At 39.5% G+C, this 18915-nt stretch overlaps 2 protein-coding genes across 5 annotated transcripts in view; both read left to right on the top strand.

Moving 5' to 3' along the window:
• Positions 1-14754, top strand: part of LOC309710639 (uncharacterized protein) — a 32529-nt gene extending 17775 nt beyond the window's left edge. For 2 of the 4 annotated variants that reach the window (XM_082540277.1, XM_082540276.1), the window contains exons 11-17: positions 727-770; positions 869-947; positions 2321-2452; positions 2526-2693; positions 4290-4361; positions 5882-5913; positions 12839-14754. In XM_082540277.1, the coding sequence (XP_082396403.1) occupies positions 727-770; positions 869-947; positions 2321-2452; positions 2526-2693; positions 4290-4361; positions 5882-5911 (525 nt within the window). In that variant the 3' untranslated portion in view covers positions 5912-5913; positions 12839-14754. The remainder of the gene's footprint in view (positions 1-726; positions 771-868; positions 948-2320; positions 2453-2525; positions 2694-4289; positions 4362-5881; positions 5914-12838) is intronic. The other 2 variants (XM_082540279.1, XM_082540278.1) reach the window with 2 other exon arrangements.
• A 1348-nt stretch (positions 14755-16102) lies between these two features.
• On the top strand, positions 16103-18907 carry tnnt2d (troponin T2d, cardiac). Its single transcript, XM_082540837.1, has 10 exons — positions 16103-16107; positions 16190-16217; positions 16303-16360; positions 16440-16556; positions 16656-16733; positions 16825-16935; positions 17355-17464; positions 17611-17701; positions 17949-17986; positions 18515-18907. The coding sequence occupies exons 3-10, from the start codon at positions 16307-16309 to the stop codon at positions 18555-18557; spliced, it is 642 nt and encodes a 213-aa protein (XP_082396963.1). The 5' UTR covers positions 16103-16107; positions 16190-16217; positions 16303-16306; the 3' UTR covers positions 18558-18907.
• The last annotated feature ends 8 nt before the right edge of the window (positions 18908-18915 follow it).

Genomic DNA, 18915 nt, shown 5'->3' with positions numbered 1-18915 from the left:
AAAACCCAGCTGAATAGAGAAAAATGCTTTTATTATAACTTGTGTGAGTAAACTCTTGAAAATAGTGACACTGTAATAGTACAGGCTGTAAAATATAGCTGTCTTGTATAAATAATGTATCTGGTTTTTATAAACTTTTATGTAATTGAAAGAAATTCCTTGAGTTTTTTTTTTTTGTCACCATGAGGTTGGAAGGCAACCAGAGACTCAACGACATGTACTAAGCAAATAACACACTGTTTCATTTTCAAATCTAGGTTTTCTCACATACTGTGAGATGATTTGGAGTGCTGCCTGGTTCATTTTGTTACTTGATGACAGAGCCAGCCAACCTGTTTCCCCCTGTTTCCATGCTTTGTGCGAAGTGGAGCACAGATATTGTTGTTCTCCCTTTATGGTCAAACATTTTTTCCTGACTACTGTTTTTGTTCATTTGGCATTCCCTTATCAAGTTCTGGTTTTAATTCCACTGATATAAGCTGTATGCTATTGATTAAAAAAAATAATGACACCTTGTGGTGCAACGCTACCATAGCTTTTTTTGTAGAGTGTGTCTTTTGTCGTGTCCCCCCACCTCACAGCACTGACCGGTCATGGCAGATTGCTGCCCCTTCCTGACTGTTCTTCTGATTTGGCGCTATATAAATAGAATTGAATTGAGTTGCAGAATGTGATTTGTGGCTTTGAAACGCTACTTGGTGTAAAAATCCACATTGTTTTGTGCAGATTGGGGAGAAGGCAGAATTCCTCAGTAAATCAGCCCAGAAAAGGTAAGCCACAAAAAAGATTTTTTTCCAGTACAAGAGAAAACGATAAATAAGTGGTTGGTGGCTTTTACTAATGCCCAGTGCCTGGTTCATCTGTGCAGCACCACAGCCAGAGTGTCACACACTCCTATTGTCTCCAAGATTGGCAACAGAATGGAACAATACACTTCTGCCATCCAGGTGAGAGCTGATCTCTATGTTAAATATTAATCACCATCCTTAATAAAGGTAGCAGTAATAGTCATGTTTTATTTGAACATATATTCTTTTAAGTTGCAACCAATGCAACAACCTTAAGATGGTCCATTTGAAGTCAGAGTATGATGCATCAGCTACACGAGAAACACATTTTTCTGGTGTAAATGGTTTAAATGGAGCAAGTCTCACATCCTATGTATGGTTAAGTGTCATCGACTCATCTCTATTAATGGGTCAAACCAGGCTGAGAGGTGAAGTGTAGTGTTAGTTCAGTCAGATGACACAGTCAAGCTCAACCCACGGTTCATAATGACTCACATTCAGCACATCCAGTAGACCTATTTCATATGAAATAGAAGGTAAACACAGGTATTATTAATCACACCAATTAAGATTCTCCACCTAATACAATAGAATCTACACATATTTAATTAGCGATGCCTGTTTATTTACTATTTCAAATCAAAATGATTACCTGGAAATAGTTCTATTGGCAAATCTCATTGCAGCCACTATTTAAGCTGCTTATCCTGCTTACTTGTGCTTTACAACCCACCTTCAGCCCAGCTCATCCTGGTGTCTGACTTGATTAGCGTTTGTCTGTTGTAATTTTTTCCTCCTTTGCTCCATACCCTTTGGGAGATCTTTGCTGGTGGTCTCCCTGTCCCAGGCCTTTCTTACCCACACTTCCATGTATGCACATAGATGGGTGGGTAGGTCCCAGAACAGAGCAATACTTCCAAATATAGGTTGTAGATGGAAAGAATAATTATTTTTAACTAATGTGAGTCTGACTAAAATGGTAATGGAAAAAAAAGCTGGACAGTAAATATTTGTTAAGACTGAGGAGCCATCAAGATTTAAATTTAGATAAGATTTAAAATCTTATCTAAGTAAATGTAGCAGATAAAATGTTCAATGTTAGCCTGCGAATTTGAAATATACACATATGAAGGGTGTATATTTCAAATTAAATATGTGTAGATTAAATTTTTTTTTTTTTAAAGCTGTATTTTCTTCACTTGGTACTAAATGATTAAAAGTTACAGTTAGTTATATTTGTATTGCAACATGGACCTAATGTCAAAGCTCTGAAAAGTGCCGATCATCATTTTGAGGCTTTTTATCTCAGTAAATAGTAGAATAAAATTGATAAATTGAAATGAAGCACAGTTATCTTAAAATTGTGCTTAAGTACATTAATGTTCTTGGGTAAATTTAAATCTATGTTGTTATTTGTGTCCCTGAGCTTGCTCCTGTGTTTGCCCATGTAAATGTAACTAAATACATCTTTGGGTGCCTAGAAAAGCGCTATATAAATGCAGTCCATTATTATTATTATTATCTTTTTACAGGGAAACAAAGATGTAAAATCTCCCAAGTCTCCAGTGGCAGATATTCCTACGGGGGGAACACGCAGCATCAAAAGTATGTGGGAGAAAGGCAACGTGGGCAGCACCTCTGAAAGTCCCTCACCTGCAAACAAGGTAACGGAGAATGAGACAGAAAGAGGCTTAGTGTGGTTTAGTGTGTGATTGCATATTTAAAGTGTTTCTTCAGCAGGATGTGGCCGGTATCAAAGGAAGTGTGACCGGACGTGTCAACAGTTGGACGGGAAAGCCGGCAGAAGGCGAGAAGACAGTAGCGCCAGCACCTGCAGCAGCAGCACCGGCACCAGCGCCATCAGCAGCTGCAAAGCCAGCACCAGCAGCAGCAGCAAAGCCCGCAGTAAGACCTGATAAATCCTTGCCGTGATCACACATCCACACACTATTGTAAATCAGACGCCAGTCTTCAGCAGAGTAATCCCTTGATATTCTGCACATGCTGATGTGCTCATTTGCACATCAACATGCCTGTCCTTTGTTGGCTGCAGCCTTTGGGTCTGCACTCCAGGGCTGGACGGTGCTGCTGTCTTAAGTCTAGCAGCACCACATGGAGAGTTTACTGAACAGCATATGCTGTCATGGCTTTCTCTGAGTTCTTGTACACATGATGGGAAAAGCTTCAATTAATTTATTTGACCAGGAACCCATGAGAAATCTTTGTACAGAAGCAAAAAAAAGTATTTATCTATTGCAGACAACAGAAGAGTCGTGAAACACCTTTCCTTTTAACATAATTTATTTTGTATTTAAATCCTATATTCCAGAAAACTGCAGTATTTTCAAACAGAAATCTCAGTTTGCATTTAACTCTCCCTGAAATGCATGTTTTAGTCCTACTGATGAGTCCATACTTTGAGTGTCCTTTGGAAAAGGAGGAAAGGGTCATATCTATTCATAGCTATCACATATTATGACATGTCACAACAAGTAGATGGAAACTTAATGATTTAATTTGTTCTCTTTATGGTCATATAGCATAAATAAATGTGTACTAGGGTAGTCAGTGAGCACTGTGTCCTCTTCTTAAAGTCAGACACCAGCTGCTAGTAAAAACTGTCTGGAGACACATTCATGGGGAGTAAGGTTGGTAGATGACGTGTGACATTGTTCTTAAGCAAGATTTATGAGCAAGATAACTTTGGTATCAAATATCTTGGCCAGAGAAGTTCTGTAACCTTGCTGTTACTCTTGCAGTAACACTTCCCCCTGATGGGTTGAAGCTGTACCGCAGTCTGGTGCATGTGTGGATATTAGCATTAAATCTTTACTGTGTCTTTACTGTGCTAGTGGTATTTTTCAGCCTTTCTGTCCTCTTTAATTGTGCTCTTTCCTTCAGCTATCCTCACTCAAGCTTTTCCTGCTGCTTTTTGTCTGCTCGTCAAACTGGTAAAGGTTTTGCATATACTTCACCAATATCACCAGTAATAACCAGAAGCCTAATAAATATGTTTGGGAACTGTATTTGCATCCATTGAAGGGAAATCATTTGGTACATTTACTCCCTGGACATTGATGACTTCATACTTCATGTGATGTTAGTTTTTAGTTCTCCTTTGCTTAAACATGTCACTTAAACCCTTTACTAAGGAATCACTGTCTTCTCAGGATGAAAGCAGTTCTATAAAGCCCTTCAAATCTGTTAGAGGACCGATAAGGAAAGCTCTCCAATGTTTTACAGACAGTCCAAGTTATTGCTACTTTTTCTCATTCCTCACCATAAAAATGGTCACACTTTCAGTTATCTGATTTAATTTAAAGTAGGTTGAGGAGAACATTTGAGACAATTTACTCATAGTACCTCTGTGCTTTCTGCTGAGAAATTTCTTTGGATAAAAGCTTCTTCTTTTCTATACTTTTTGCTTAAGTAGCTGGTCTAAATATTTCTTCTGGCACTTCCCAGGGCTAACAATCTTTTTGTGCATTTTGTTTGTGACAGGATGTGAAACCAGCTGATGTGGGCAATAAGCGTGGCATGTGGGAAGCAAAGAAGGGCTCTACGCCTGGAAAGGTAAAGACACAGACACTGTTCTTTGAAGGGGCAATGTTAGTGTTTTAAAGGATTTACAATGATGTGGTAATAGTTGTTATTCTTGATGTAGTCTACCTAATACATGAGTGAAAGTGGTCATTTGTGAAAATGTGACTCCAAGCTGATGTTACTTATTTGGAATCTTAAGTAAAAACATAAGATACACGGCTGCTCCAGTAATTCACTCGTTCCACATTTTGTCATGTTATAGTCTTATTTGTGTTTCACCTCAAAGTTCTACACACGATACACCATAATGACGAAGTGAAAAAAGATTGCTTGAAATTCTTGCAAATTTATTACAAAATATAATAAATAAATAAAAATACTCAAAACTGAGCTCAGATGCATCCTGAGCATCTGTCACATCTTTCTACAACTTAACTGGAGTTCACCTGTGGTAGATTCAGTTGATTTGACATGATTTGGAAAGGCACACACTTGTCTATATAAGGTCCCATACTAGACAGTGCACAAACCAAGCCATGAAGTCTAAGGCATTGAGCACAGATCTGGGGAAAAGTGCAGAAATTTCTCTGGCCACTGATGGAGGCCACTGTGCTCCCTGGGAGCACAGTGGCCTCCATCACCTGTAAATGAAGAACTTTGGACTCTTGGTAAAGTTGGCTGCCCGGCCAATCTGAGAAATTAGGGTAGAATGGCCCGAGTCAGCGACTTGACCAAGAACTCGATGGTGACTTTGATAAAGACAGGAGAACCTTCCAGAAGGACAACTATTTCTACAGCACTCCAGCAATCAGGCCTGTATGAGTGGCAAGATGGAAGCCAATCCTCAGCAAAAGGAATATGACAGCCCACCTGGAGTTTGCCATATGCTTACCTGAAGGACTTTCAGACCACAACAAACAAAATTCTCTGTTCTGATGAAACAAAGATCGAACTCTTTGGCCTGAATGCCAAGAGTAATGTCTGGAGGAAACCAGACAGTGCTCATGGCCGGGCCAGTGCCATTCCTATAGTGAAGCATGGTGGTGGCAGCATCATCCTTTTGGATGTTTTTCAGCAGCAGGAACTGGGAGACTAGTCAGGGTCAGAGAAAAGATGAATGCAACAATTTACAGAGATGTACTTGATGATAAGCTGCACAAAAGCACTCTGGACTAGGGCGAAGGTTCATTTTCCACCAGGACTATGACCCAAACCTCTAAGATCATATTGAAAAAGACTTGAAACTGTAACTGCTGCCAAAGGTGCTTCAATAAAGTGTTGAGCAAAGGCTGTAAATCCTTATGTACATGTTATTTTTTTATTTTTAATACATGTCAGAGAATGTATCAAGCATTTTTTTTTCACCTTCACCTTCATTATGGAGCACTGTATGAAGAACTTTGAGGTGAAAAATGAATTTGATCCATCTGGAACAAAATATGGAAAAAAGAAAGCACTGTGAATACTTAGATGATAATTTGCCTGAATACCAGTAGATGATTTGTCTTCCCTCATTTATTTTGTTTCCTTTATTCCTTCTGCTTGCACAGGTGGCTGTGGGAGGCAAGTTTTCTCGTTAATGGTAAGCTTCTGAAGTGACTGTATGCAGTGGTCAAATGTAACTAAGTACCCTTACTCAATACTGAACATTTATCATTGCACAAGTAAAAATAAATAGTCTAACATACAGTAACACTTGTGCATAACTATAATATACCACTAAAAGAGTTTAATAGTTGTTCCTTGTTTAATGTCAGAGAAAAGGTTTAACAAATACTAAACAGATAGACTCTCTTATGGTAGAGTTAATATGAAGTGACACCTAGCTAGCTTACAGAGATGGGAAATTAGGGCAAACAACCGATCATTTAAAAAACAATAGTTCAAAGTTCAAACTTATTTATATAGCAGTTTTAAAACAACAGGTGTTGACCAAAGTACTGTCCAATAACATGGACAAGGCAATAAATATAAAAAAAAAACAGAATAGTATTTTAGAAGAGAATAAAATCATAAAAAGAGAATAAAATCATAAAAAGAGAATAAAATCATAAAAAAGAATAATAGTAACAAACTCATGATGAATCAAAAGCCAGAGAATAAAAACGGGTCTTTAGACGACTTTTAAAAGTATCCAGTGTTGGGGAGGATCTGATAATCAAAGGCAATGTATTCCAAAGTTTGGGGGCAGTCACAGCAAATGCCCGGTCTCCTCTGTGTTTTAATCTGGACCTAGGGATAACCAAAAGCATTTGGTCTGCAGACCTCAAGGATCTTGGGGGAGAATACCAGGTTAGGAGATCAGCAAGATATGTAGGGGCTTTCTTTGCAAGCTCCTTTGACAGCAAGATATGTAGGGGCTAGTCTATGCAACGACTTAAAAACAAGTGTTAAGATCTTAAAGTCAATTCAAAAGCTGACTGGCAGCCAGTGTAGTGATGCAAGTATAGGAGATATATGATCTCGCTTGTGTGTGCCAGTTAGGAGCTAGCTGCAGTCGGCCAGTTGATGAAGAGGTGACACCAGACTAGAGACTATTACAGAAGTCGAGGCGAGATGAGATGAAGGCATGGATCGCTTTCTCAAAATCTCTGAAACAGAGAAAGATAAGATAAGATAAGATAAGATAAGATAAGATAAGATAAGATAAGATAAGATAACCTTTATTAGTCCCACATGTGGGAAATTTGTTTTGTCACAGCAGGAGTGGACAGTGCAAAAGTTATGAGGCAAAAATTAGAATACAATAAGAATAAATACAGTACACAACTGTACAGAATAGAATAAAATAAAATACTATATACAGTAGAATAAAATAAAATAAATATACAATAAGATAAAAATAGAATACAAATACAAATACTATATACAACTGAGTAAAAATACAACGATGCCAGAAAGGATTATTGCACTTAGTATTATTGCATATGTATGGATGTGTGTGCTTGATCAGTTAAAGTCTTTATTATGGAGTCTGACAGCAGTGGGGAGGAAAGACCTGCGAAATCTCTCCGTCCCACACCGTGGGTGCCGCAGTCTCCCACTGAAGGAGCTGCTCAGTGCTGTCATAGTCTGCTGCATGGGGTGGGAGATGTTGTCCATCAGGGATGACAGCTTAGCCGCCGTTCTCCTGTCACTCACCACCTCCACTGGGTCCAGAGGGCATCCTAGAACAGAGCTGGCCCTTCGGATCACCCTGTTCAGTCTCTTCCTGTCCCCAGCAGAGATGCTGCCGCCCCAGCAGACCACACCATAAAAGATAGCAGAAGCCACAACAGAGTCATAGAAGGTCTTCAGGAGTGGGCTCTCCACTCCAAACGACCTGAGTCTCCGCAGCAGGTACAGCCTGCTCTGCCCTTTCCTGTAGAGGGCGTCTGAGTTATGAGTCCAGTCCAGTCTATTGTTCAGATGAACACCAAGGTACCTGTAGCTGTCCACAGCCTCAATGTCCATACCTTGGATGTTCAGTGGTTGCAGTGGAGAATGCTTGTGCCTGCGGAAGTCTACCACCAGTTCCTTGGTTTTACTGGCGTTGATCTGGAGGTAGTTCAGCTGGCACCAGTCCACAAAGTCTTGGGTCAGACCTCTGTACTCCTTGTCGTCCCCATCAGTGATGAGGCCGACTATTGCAGAGTCATCAGAGAACTTCTGCAGGAAGCACTGGGTGGAATTGTGGGAGAAGTCTGCAGTGTAGATGGTGAAGAGGAACGGAGCCAGAACCGTTCCCTGTGGGGCCCCCGTACTGCAGACGACCCTGTCCGACACACAGCCCTGAGTCCTCACATACTGTGGTCGGTCGGTGAGGTAGTCCAGGATCCAGGTAGTGAGGTGATGGTCCACTCCAGAGTTCACCAGCTTGTCCTTTAGAACCGAGGGAAGAATAGTGTTGAAGGCACTGGAGAAATCAAAGAACATGATTCTCACAGTGCTTCCAGCGGTCTCCAGGTGAGCGAGGGAACGATGTAGGAGGTGAATGACGGCATCATCCGCTCCAATGCCAGGCTGGTAGGCAAACTGAAGTGGGTCCAGTGATGAGCTTATTAGGCGCCGAAGCTGAGCCAGGACCAACCGCTCCAGGGTCTTCATCAGGTGGGATGTCAGAGCCACCGGCCTGTAGCTGTTGAGGTCCTTGGGGCGTGAAGTCTTTGGCACTGGTACAACACAGGAGGTTTTCCAGAGCTGTGGGACTCTTCCCAACCTCAGGCTCAGGTTGAAGAGGTGCTCCATCACCCCACACAGTTGGTCCGCGCAGGACCTGACGACCCTCGAGCTGATGCCATCTGGACCCGCTGCCTTCTTGCCATTAATCCTCCTCAGTTCCCTCCTAACCTGGGTGGTTGAGAGAGACAGGCTGGAGCCTTGTGTCGAGTGTGTATTGGATACTGCAGTTGGGGGTGGGGGGGAGTGAGCAGGGTGAATAGAGGAGGTGTGAAGTGTCTGGGCTTAACTTTTGTAATTAGGTGAAGATGAAGGAAACTGGTTATGACTACATTATTTATCTGTTTATGAAATGTTAAATTGCTGTCAAAAATCACCCCTAAATTTCTTGCAAATGGTTTTTTATCACTTTCTAAGGGGCCATGGTCATAATGGTCAGAAGGACCAAAGACAATGACCTCAGTTTTCTGTTCATTTAGATTTAGAAAATTTAGAGCCATCCATGCCTTGACATCTTCTAGACAATCAAACAGTCCCTTCAGAGGATTCACAGATTTTCATTTTAGTGGAAGGTAAATCTGAGAATCATCTGCGTAACAGTGAAACGAAATTCCATATTTTTTAAAAATAGATCCCAACGGGAGCATATAAATTGAAAAAAGGACTGGACCAAGGATAGAGCCCTGGGGGACCCCGCAAAAAAGGGTCGTCTTTGGAGACAATGTGTCTCTGAATCTAACAGAGAAAGTACGATTAGATAAGTAGGATTTAAACCATTCCAAAGCAAGCCCTTTAATTCCGGCACATTGTTCCAGTCAAGAGATAAGAATCCTGTGATCTACTGTGTCAAAAGCAGCACTGAGGTCTAATAATATTAAAATAACAGAATCTCCCGAGTTGGTAAAAGTTAAAAGGTCATTAGAAACTTTAAAAGAAAATAAATCTGCGTGTGATTTCAAGTGGGTTAAATTCTAGACTATTTGTCTTTATCCAGTGACTTCCTGTTCATGGAGTCTCCAATGACCAGAACCCCTTTGGTAACCAAACCAACTGCTAGCTGTAGCTTTCTTCCTTCCTTTCTTCCTTCACAGACATAGCTGTAGCTTTGTATTTACAAACTTAAGTGTGGTATAGGTCACCACTTCCTTTATCAGAAATAGGCAGCCTAGAATAAAGTAAAGGGCGAATGACAACACACATTTCCTAAAATATCAAATTAGTCCTTTTGCTGGAGATATTTTTAGTGTCTCTACATTGGGGTTAGCTCTACTTTCACTCGGGCAAAGTGAATACTTCTTTTAACACTGCAAAGCTGAACATCGTACATGTTAAACCAGGGCTTTATGTTGGTCAGTCCTGGGGGAAGCAAACTTGAGATGAAGTGTGTCTGCTCTTCAAAACATGTACTGGACAAGTACAATAAGCCTTGACTGATTTATAGCCCAGCAGGAGCTCGTAACTACTACTACCCACCAACTTCTCTTTCTACCAGCGTAGCTGCTCACTGTAAATCAAATCTGCTGCTGGAGATTTTTGGGCATGGGCTCAGCTCTGTGGCACTGCGATCTATATTTAAAAAAACCCTCACCCTGACCTTGTTTCCCAGTATAAAGAAAGTTCCAGACTCCTGGGATGACTGTCATGTTTTTGCTGTGGGCTGTTCCCCAAGTTCCACCTGGACTTGGGGAACCGTGCGGAGTGTCAGAGAGCTGTCAGGCATACCAGAGTGCAGCTGCTTGATTGTCACATTACAACTGACTGCTGAAAAGGATTACTAGCCATTTAAGAAGCAAATCGGGCTCGATCACCAGGCTTATTCACTCAGCGCTAATGATAAAAACCTAAGATGAGCTACCACAGCTACATAGGACAAGTTAAAACGTTTGACTTTACAACATAAATCATGAAAAAGATATTGACTTTGGCATAATAAAGCTGCCTTGCTTCTTCGTGTTCAAATATCACGTTTCTTCTGACATGAAGGCATCAGTGCTTGGGCCAAAGTGTGAACAATAGGAGTGGAAAAGTGTTTGTCGAGTGTCAACTTCAACTCTAAATAGCACTCCTTGCTTGTAGCCTTCCAACTTCTTCATCAGAAATAGACGGCTGAGCAATGAAGTAAAGGGCAAATGACCAAGTTACAGCTTTCAGTCACAAAGCAAAGTGTCCTAACTCTGAACAACAACAAGAGCGGCACTGAACATGCATTATATTGTATTTATAGAGAACAATGGTCGTGAAAGCATGGATTAATGATGCTGAGGCTAGTGGCTGATGATCTTTATGTTTTAAAGTTGACACACTTGAAGGAAAATATGCACAGTTTTAAGCTGCTTTCCCCTCTTGTATCTGTGGAAGCATTGTCTGTTAAATTGTCTGTTAAAATGTTTGAGGCCCATATCAAACATGGCCAAGTATGTCCTCCTTCATTTCTTAGTTTTTTGCATATTTGGTACACTTTCATGTTTCAGATATTCAAATAAATTTTAACAATAAGCATAAATACAAAATGCAGCTTTTAAATGAAAATTTCATTTATTAAGGGAAAAGGTTAACCAAACCAACCTGGACCTGTGTGAAACAGTAAGTGCTCCCTAAAACTAATGATTGGTTGTGTGACCACTGGCAGCAGGAACTGCAATTAAGTGTTTGTGATACCTGGCAATGAGTCTTTCACATTGCTGTGGAGCAGTTTTGGTTCACTTCTCTTCGCAGAATCGTTTTAGTTCAGCCACACTGGATGGAAACGGCCTGCTTAAGATAATGCCAAAGCATCTCAATCTGATTTAAGTCCAGACTACTCAAAACCTTCATTTTGTTTGTATTTTTATTTTGGGGGGCAATTCAGAGGTGGACTTGGTGGTGTGTTTCTTATCATTGTCTTATTGCATAACTTAAGTGAGCTTGAGCTTCAGGCCATGAACTTATGGCCTGACATTCTCCTTCAGGATTTCTGCTAGACAGCAGAATTTATGGTTCGTCAAGGTCCTGAAGTATGATCCGCTGGTATGATCTGTTTATGAAATGCTGTGTTAGTTTTATGCCAGATGTAATAGGACTCAAACCTTCCAAAAAGTTCAACCTTTGTCTATTCAGTCCACAGAATATTTTCCCAAATGTCATCAAGATGTTTTTTGGCAAATGTGAGGCGAGCTTTTGTGTTCTTTTTGGTCAGCAGTGGTTTTCTCCTTGGAACTCTGTATTGTTGAATCATGACCTTAATCTAACGAGTAAAGTCTTCTGTTCTTTAGATAGTGTTCTGGGTTCTTTTGTGACCTCCTGGATGACTTGTAGATGCATTCTCAGAGTAATTTTCGTGGACGATCACCCCTGGGAAGGTTTATCACTGCTCCAAGGTTTCTCCATTTGTGGATAAAGGCCTTCGTCATGGTTCACTGGAGTCCCAAAGCCTTAGAAATGGCTTTGTAAGCATTTCCAGACTGATAGATGTCAGTGACTTTGTTTCTCATTGTTTTTAAGTTTCTTTCTTTCTTTAAGATCTTTTAGGCTCCTTCATTTTGTGGAAGGTTGTTGACAGGTTCTGTTTGATTGACTTAACAGATCTGCCAAGAATCAGGCCTAAGTGTGGCAAGCTAAAGTGAACACAGCTTTCCAAAAAAAGTGTAAAAAAATTGTTCGATTGAGGATCTGAAAGATGTAAGTGTGACAATATGCAAAAAAGAAAATAAAAGAAAAAAGAAGAAATCTGAAAGGGGCAAATACTTTTTCACAGCATTGTAGAAATTGCTTCAGGTTGCTCTATAAAACACACCACTAAGGCAGAGTATACGAAAATAACGATTATGACCGTGACTCGTGCACCGTTACTTCAGTACAGTGTAAGCATGAAGCGTGGTGTTGGAAACAAGAAAAGCATTTTTTAGTTTTGTAATCTCAATGATTTTACTAAAGTTTGTTTTAATACCATTTAGAGGCTGATATATATAAAATAGTTTATACCTTAAAAACATGGCATTTTTTCTACTTTTCTCTATTTTAAAATATTTTTTTATTCATTAAGGGATAAAAGTAGATTTCCAACATCAAAGAAGATTTTTGTACCAACAAAATAAAATTTACAACATTTGGAATTTATTCATTGTTCAGATTTATATATTGGTTATTATGCACATTGTTGTCTATTTCGATAAAATTTTAGAAACTTGCAGAAGAAATAGTAAATTTTTGTATGTAATGTAAATAATATTGTGGGATTTTATCAAGGTGATATCTGTTCTGTTTATATTCACATATTCACCTGTGGTGTCTCACCTTACTCTAACAGTGACTTTATCAGCAATGGACACAATGAGAAACTGATCTTTAATGTCTTTCTGTTTCTTTTATAGCAGGAGTGAGACCCTAACCATTGACATCCCAGTTACACCTGTTCAAACTCACACTTCTGCTGCTCTACGTTCACACCTGTTCCTCTTCAGCACGCCCGTATTTTGCATGAGGTTCGCATCACAATGAGGGAGAAGGGAATGACATAATGGGATTCCTGTGTCAAAGTCTTCCAGCTCTAGCTTTACAGTATCAGTACCTTTGCACTGCCACCTATTTTGACTTAGCCATGCTTCAAGAGTTTCATCAAAAATGAAAAGATGATGGCTTGACTTGATATGTGACTATAAGAAATTTAAAAGAATATTACACTTTCTAATTGTTTTTACATGGTTAATACTCAGTAGTAAACTAAAACTGTCCATTAGCTGTTGCTGTCACTATTTTTCATTCAAGCATTCTGCAAGTTATTTTGCTTTCAGCTCTCATTAGCAGGTCTATAATTCATATGGTGCATTTGGGCTTTGACATTATGTCATATAGCTTATACCCAGTAATTAGTATTCTTGCTTTATAGTGATACATGCACACTGCTTTTTGTGATGAAAGTTATGGTTTTGATTCCATAGAAAGTATACTGTACTCCACAGCTGGATATTGGATGAAAAGCTTGTATATAATTTACTTGTTTTGTAGGTTTTAGTTTCTACTAAGGCATCCATCATAAAGGGTTTCTGACGTATTTAATAAGGCCTTTGCATGTACTTAATATAGATCAGTTAGACGTAATTAACAAGTCTGTGGTTGTGAAGCAATAAAGAAATCTCTTTGGCTAATGTTTACAATTTTGATAAAAGTTTTTAATATTTTTTTAACAATAATAAGTTGTGCACAAACACTCATAAATAAACCATTAAATGAATGACTTTGATGTTCGCAAAGGATGGCAAAACTATCCGAGTGATTCAGCTCTTCAAGAGAGAAATATATCAACATCTATGTAGGGGTGGGGAACGCCAGGCCTCAAGGGCCAGTGTCCTACAGGTTTTCTAAAACCTTCAAGATACCGGCCCTTGAGGCCTGGATTCCCCAACCCCTGGTCTACTGGATGGATTAATCTATTAGACATTCATGTTCTGTTACTCATTTTTAAATACCTTGTCATGCAAACGTACTCACTAAAAATGGAAGACGTGATAAATATTTTTACCTGCTGAACATTGTAGTTTCTATTCCTATTGTGAGCATGGCATCAGTGTGACTCTTCGGATGTAGTATGAAGAGCACACAGAGAAAACACAGACTATCTGATCACTCACCTCGTGATTAACTTCAAAAGGCAACTGGCTCTTAGTTCATTCACTCGTCATTTAGTCAAATTTACAACTCCAAAATGGATGATGCACGATAATAGTTAGAAAGCCGATAAGCCTTGATAAAGGCGCTCTTATTAAAATTCTAATTAAAAAACACACAAGGATCCACACCTCAAATCATAAGTTAACACTGGCACATCCTGCCTAGGCCTGCTACAGCTGCGTGAAACATTTTCACGAATAACATCCAGCTTTGTTACTGTTATGGCTTTTTTTTTTTTGCAAAAAAAAGTCTATGAATACTTGTGTATGCAAGTATCTACTGTAACAACAGTTCAGTGAACAAATCTTATTGTATTCAACAAACAGGTTATAGTCTGGCTGCTTTGCTTATCTATTGTGCATTTACATGCCACCTACTTCAGCTTTTTATGCGTTGCAGAAACATTAGAGACCTGCAAGACAATCGCAACATGCACTCTGTTTAAAAAAAGCCTGTAATTAACAGTGAATGTAACCCGGTGTTCCTGTCAGCAGTGCACATACGTTCAATTCTGCCTAAATGTATTGTGACACTTTCAGCATTTTTTTTATTGATTGCCTTGTTTGAGTTGTTTACAAATATTGTATGTATGGCTTCAGCAATAAAAAAAAATGGAGGAAAAAAAGTTCTGGTTCTGTTTTAATTTTAACCAATGAAAGGAAATGCTGTCATTTGTAACCATTTGTGAAATTATGGTGTGTTGAAAACACAGTGGAGGGTGACGAGGCAGGAATCTACCTGCAAAACATGTAGCACGTATGAGTGTGTGTGTGTGTGTGTGTGTGTGTGTGTGTGTGTGTGTGTGTGTGTGTGTGTTAGTATCTAGTTCCTTGTGTGTCTGTAATGTCCAGCTCTCTAACAATAGACTGATCAGCCATAGGGTGTTGCAATCACATGAGTCAGAAGGGCTGGACTATGTATCCTTGATGCTTAACCTGTTTGTTAAGTTCAAGGAGCTGGAGTCTGTCGCTCGCCTCTGAGCTCCTCTGTCTGGGTCACAGGTAAGAGCACGCATGCTCTGTGTGGGGAAATGTTACCAAATAAATCTTGTTTAACCTTAAATATTGAACTGAATTAATCGATCAGTTAGTTTATCACTGAATGAAATCTGGTCTTGGATTGTTTTCGCAGCATGCTGAAATCTTTTTAAGCCACATTACAAATCCAACAAAACTGTCTCCATGGCATCTTTATAACATCTTCTGTGACTGTACAGCAGCTTGAACATGTACGCACACAGACACTATTGATAAATTCATCATTTTTGCTTACTTTTACATTTTGTTATAATAAAAACTTGTTATTGGCAGAATAATAAGCAGATAATAATAAGTAGACAATAACACATTCTATACATGAGTAGAATTTCAATGTTTTACTTCAAACTTAACTGGAGATATTAACTTTACATTTGAAGCCGTTCTGCCTACAGCATCACCATCTGCACAGTAATAAAACACTTTTTTATAGTTGTCGTCAGTAATTTCAAACTTGTGACAGGACTTTGATCACATTTAGTTGAATAACTATGTGTGTACCCTTTAAATACGCATACAGAAGTGTTTTATTTGGGCATATTGAGTAGGAGTGTTTTCCAGTTATTGTGTTGCTGCTGTTGTCCAGTTAAAGATCAGAATAGACATCTTCAACTCTGGCCAGGCTATGATATCTGATCCAACGCTGACCCTCATTGTAAACTGTGTGAACGGTTGCTATCTCAGGATCTACTATGCTGCTTAATGATCAGAAATAGTTGTTGGTGTAAATATAGGCTAATAGGGTGTCCATTTTGCAGAGCTCACCCTTAACAAAATGTCTGACACAGAAGAAGTCGGGGAGGTTCAGTATGTGATCAATTTTACACTTTTTTTTTATCTTCATGTTATTATGAGTGCAACATTTCTTTATTGTGTAATTAAGAGGACATTTTTAATTGTGGCAATGTTTCTGCTCTCTTCCAGGGAAGAAGATGGTAAGAAAATTGCATCTACCCATTATTTTATACACCTGATTTCATTCCCAGTTTACTAATCATGTGTGCTCCTGGTCATCAGCACAAGATGACTCAAAGACCAAGCCTAAGTACGTTTCTTAACTTCCCTTACGTTGAGCAGTTTAAACCTCACTTAGGACGAATCATTCAACGATAAACTGTTCACACCTGCAGGTTTATGGCAAACATTTCGGCCCCGAAGATCCCTGATGGTGAAAAGGTGGACTTTGATGTGAGTCAGCCTCATCAAACGTCTCTCTGTTTGAAACTGACCAGACACATTTCTCACAATGTTTGGTTTTTTGACGCAGGATATCTACAGGAAACGTCAGGAGAAGGATCTAGCTGAGCTGCAGTCTCTGATCGAGGCTCACTTCGTCCAGAGGAAGAAAGAGGAAGAAGAACTCATTGCCCTCGTTAATAGAATTGTGAGTTGGTTGCAGAGCAGTCACAGTGTCTGTACCCGGCTGAAGTTCACCGTGACTGCGCGCACCTTTGTGTGTTTCTTGGTTGTTGTTTTTTTTTAGGAGAAGCGTCGTTCTGAGAGAGCCGAGCAGCAAAGGATCAGGGCGGAGAGAGAAAAGGAGAGACAGAACAGACTTGCGGTACGGACGTGGATTTACACCTTCAGTCTACTGTTTATTATTCCACCTGCAGCTAAAACAGTATTGAATGATTGGCTTGTGCTGCATGCAGGAGGAGAAGGAGCGTAAGGAGCAGGAGGAACAAAGGAAGAAGATGGATGAGGACGCAAAGAAGAAGAAGGCCCTCTCAAACATGTCTCAGCAGTACGGTGGTGGACAGAAGGTCTCTCAGTTTCCTGTGAATGACAGAATTAGAATAGTATGAAGCAGACATCTGCTTGCTTGACTTAATAAGAATGGATCACCTGAGTGGATAGTCCACTGTGATGCTCCAACTGCAGTAGCTTTGCATGATTTACAGTTAAAAGTACTGGGCCCCTCAGTTTACCCACAAAGCTGGTTTTATCTACTCCACCTTTACGACTCTTCTCCCATTAAGCTCTCTCTTTTGATTGGCTGTCTTTGATAAACAGAAGCCTTGAAGGTGGAAAACAATGTCTGAAACTGAGCATTCCCAGCTCTCTGAAGACTTCAGGATTACTTGTACATATGCTGGAATGCAGTTTAAAATAAGTTAATAATAATAATACATAGAGAATGTTGAGGCGGATTCATGCTCATTCTTTATGTTATGTTAAGCAGAGTGACACCAGAAGAGGCAAGAAAACAACTGAGAGAGAGAAGAAGAAGAAGATACTGGCTGAACGCAAGAAAGCTCTTAACGTTGATCACCTGAGCGAGGATAAACTCAAGTATGACAACACTATGCAGGGCTTCTTCAGTATTCATAGTTCATTATGTTTCTAAATATTGGCCACAGATAACTCGTGTTAATACTGCAACATATTTAATAGTAACAGGTAATTTGATACGTTTTTGGTATGAATTTCTACTTTAGGGATAAAGCCAAAGAACTGTGGGAGTCACTCATGGGGCTGGAGGCTGAGAAGTTCGACCTCAGTGAGAAACTCAAAAGACAGAAATATGATGTAAGTCATGAACTATTAATCCGTTCTGTGATATTACTGTCATTATTTAAAAAGACAAAATAGAACATTGAGTGTATTTATGACCAACAGCACGAGAAACACCTGAAGGCAACCATCCTGCATTTATCATTTATTGATATTTGTTGGTGTGGTTTGCTAGTTTCACGATTCACGTTAGACCCCGTTGTGTAAGATTATCAGCCTTTTTATTTCGAAACACTGAGGAGATGTTTACGTGCCGTTGCAGATCAACCTGCTTCTCTCTCGTGTTCAGGATCACCAGAGGTAAGCACACAGCTCCCCCGCTGGATCTCTTCCTATTTTGATGACCTTCTAAGGTTTCTTGTCTTACATAAAGCTTCTGTTTCTCCATTTCACACTTTTCTAAGATACGATTTCACCACTCACAATCAGAAAATAGATCAGAGACCGCAGTTATGAGTGTATTATGTTCTAAAAAACAGTGTCACTCAGCTCAGCGGATACTCGAGAAATCTATCATCTGTGACATTATTAGAAAAACACATCACGTACCCTGTTCTTATAGTTTGAATTTATTTTCTGTTAAACAAACAGCATGCAGCTTGACAGCATACCCCCATGAAGTCAAAAGCCTTAAATGTTTGCGGTTAAAATTTCTGCACTTAAAATATTACCAACTTAATCATTTCCACATCATCTCATGACTCCCACAGTCTTTGTATTTCCGTCTTTAACATCTGTACCCTGGGTAATGGCATGTCGAATTGCTAAATAATGAAACTATATGATATCCGTGTTTATTAAACTCATTGGTATCCTGAACCTTTTCAGTGCCAAAGGTCGTGGAAAAGGCAAGATGGGCCGTGTGAGATAAAGCTGCTACAAGATAGAGTCGAGGCAAACGGTGACACCAGCGATGGACCCTGGTGTCTATTGTCCATGTGTTCATTCTTCTATTGTGTAAGGTTATGTGTCAGTTGCTATGGTCATAAAAGTACAAAACAAGTGTTTCTGTGTAAATCTGTCCACTATAATAACTCTTACACAAAAATTCACACTGAACAGCAAATGTGTCTAATTTTGCATTGTTCTTGTGTCGCTTTAAAAATAAAGAAATAAAGAAATAATGAATGTATGATGTATTGGTATGGGGTATGTTAACAATTACAAAAAAGTGCATTGCAGTGCACAAATTACTTCAAAATCCAATAAAGAGGGCATATACATGGTGT

Source organism: Aulonocara stuartgranti, assembly GCF_965226115.1.
Source record: "Aulonocara stuartgranti genome assembly, chromosome: 7".
NCBI lineage: Eukaryota > Metazoa > Chordata > Actinopteri > Cichliformes > Cichlidae > Aulonocara > Aulonocara stuartgranti.
The sequence above is the reverse complement of the archived record's forward strand: the minus strand, read 5'-3'. Positions and strand labels throughout refer to the sequence as shown.

Excerpts from the sequence above, each read along its gene's own strand:
- tnnt2d (XM_082540837.1), top strand. The coding sequence starts at position 16,307 with ATGGCAAACATTTCGGCCCCGAAGATCCCTGATGGTGAAAAGGTGGAC. Across the intron at positions 16,557-16,655 it reads TTGCCCTCGTTAATAGAATT|GAGAAGCGTCGTTCTGAGAG; the intron begins GTGAGTTGGTTG and ends GTTTTTTTTTAG. Across the intron at positions 16,936-17,354 it reads AGTACGGTGGTGGACAGAAG|AGTGACACCAGAAGAGGCAA; the intron begins GTCTCTCAGTTT and ends TATGTTAAGCAG.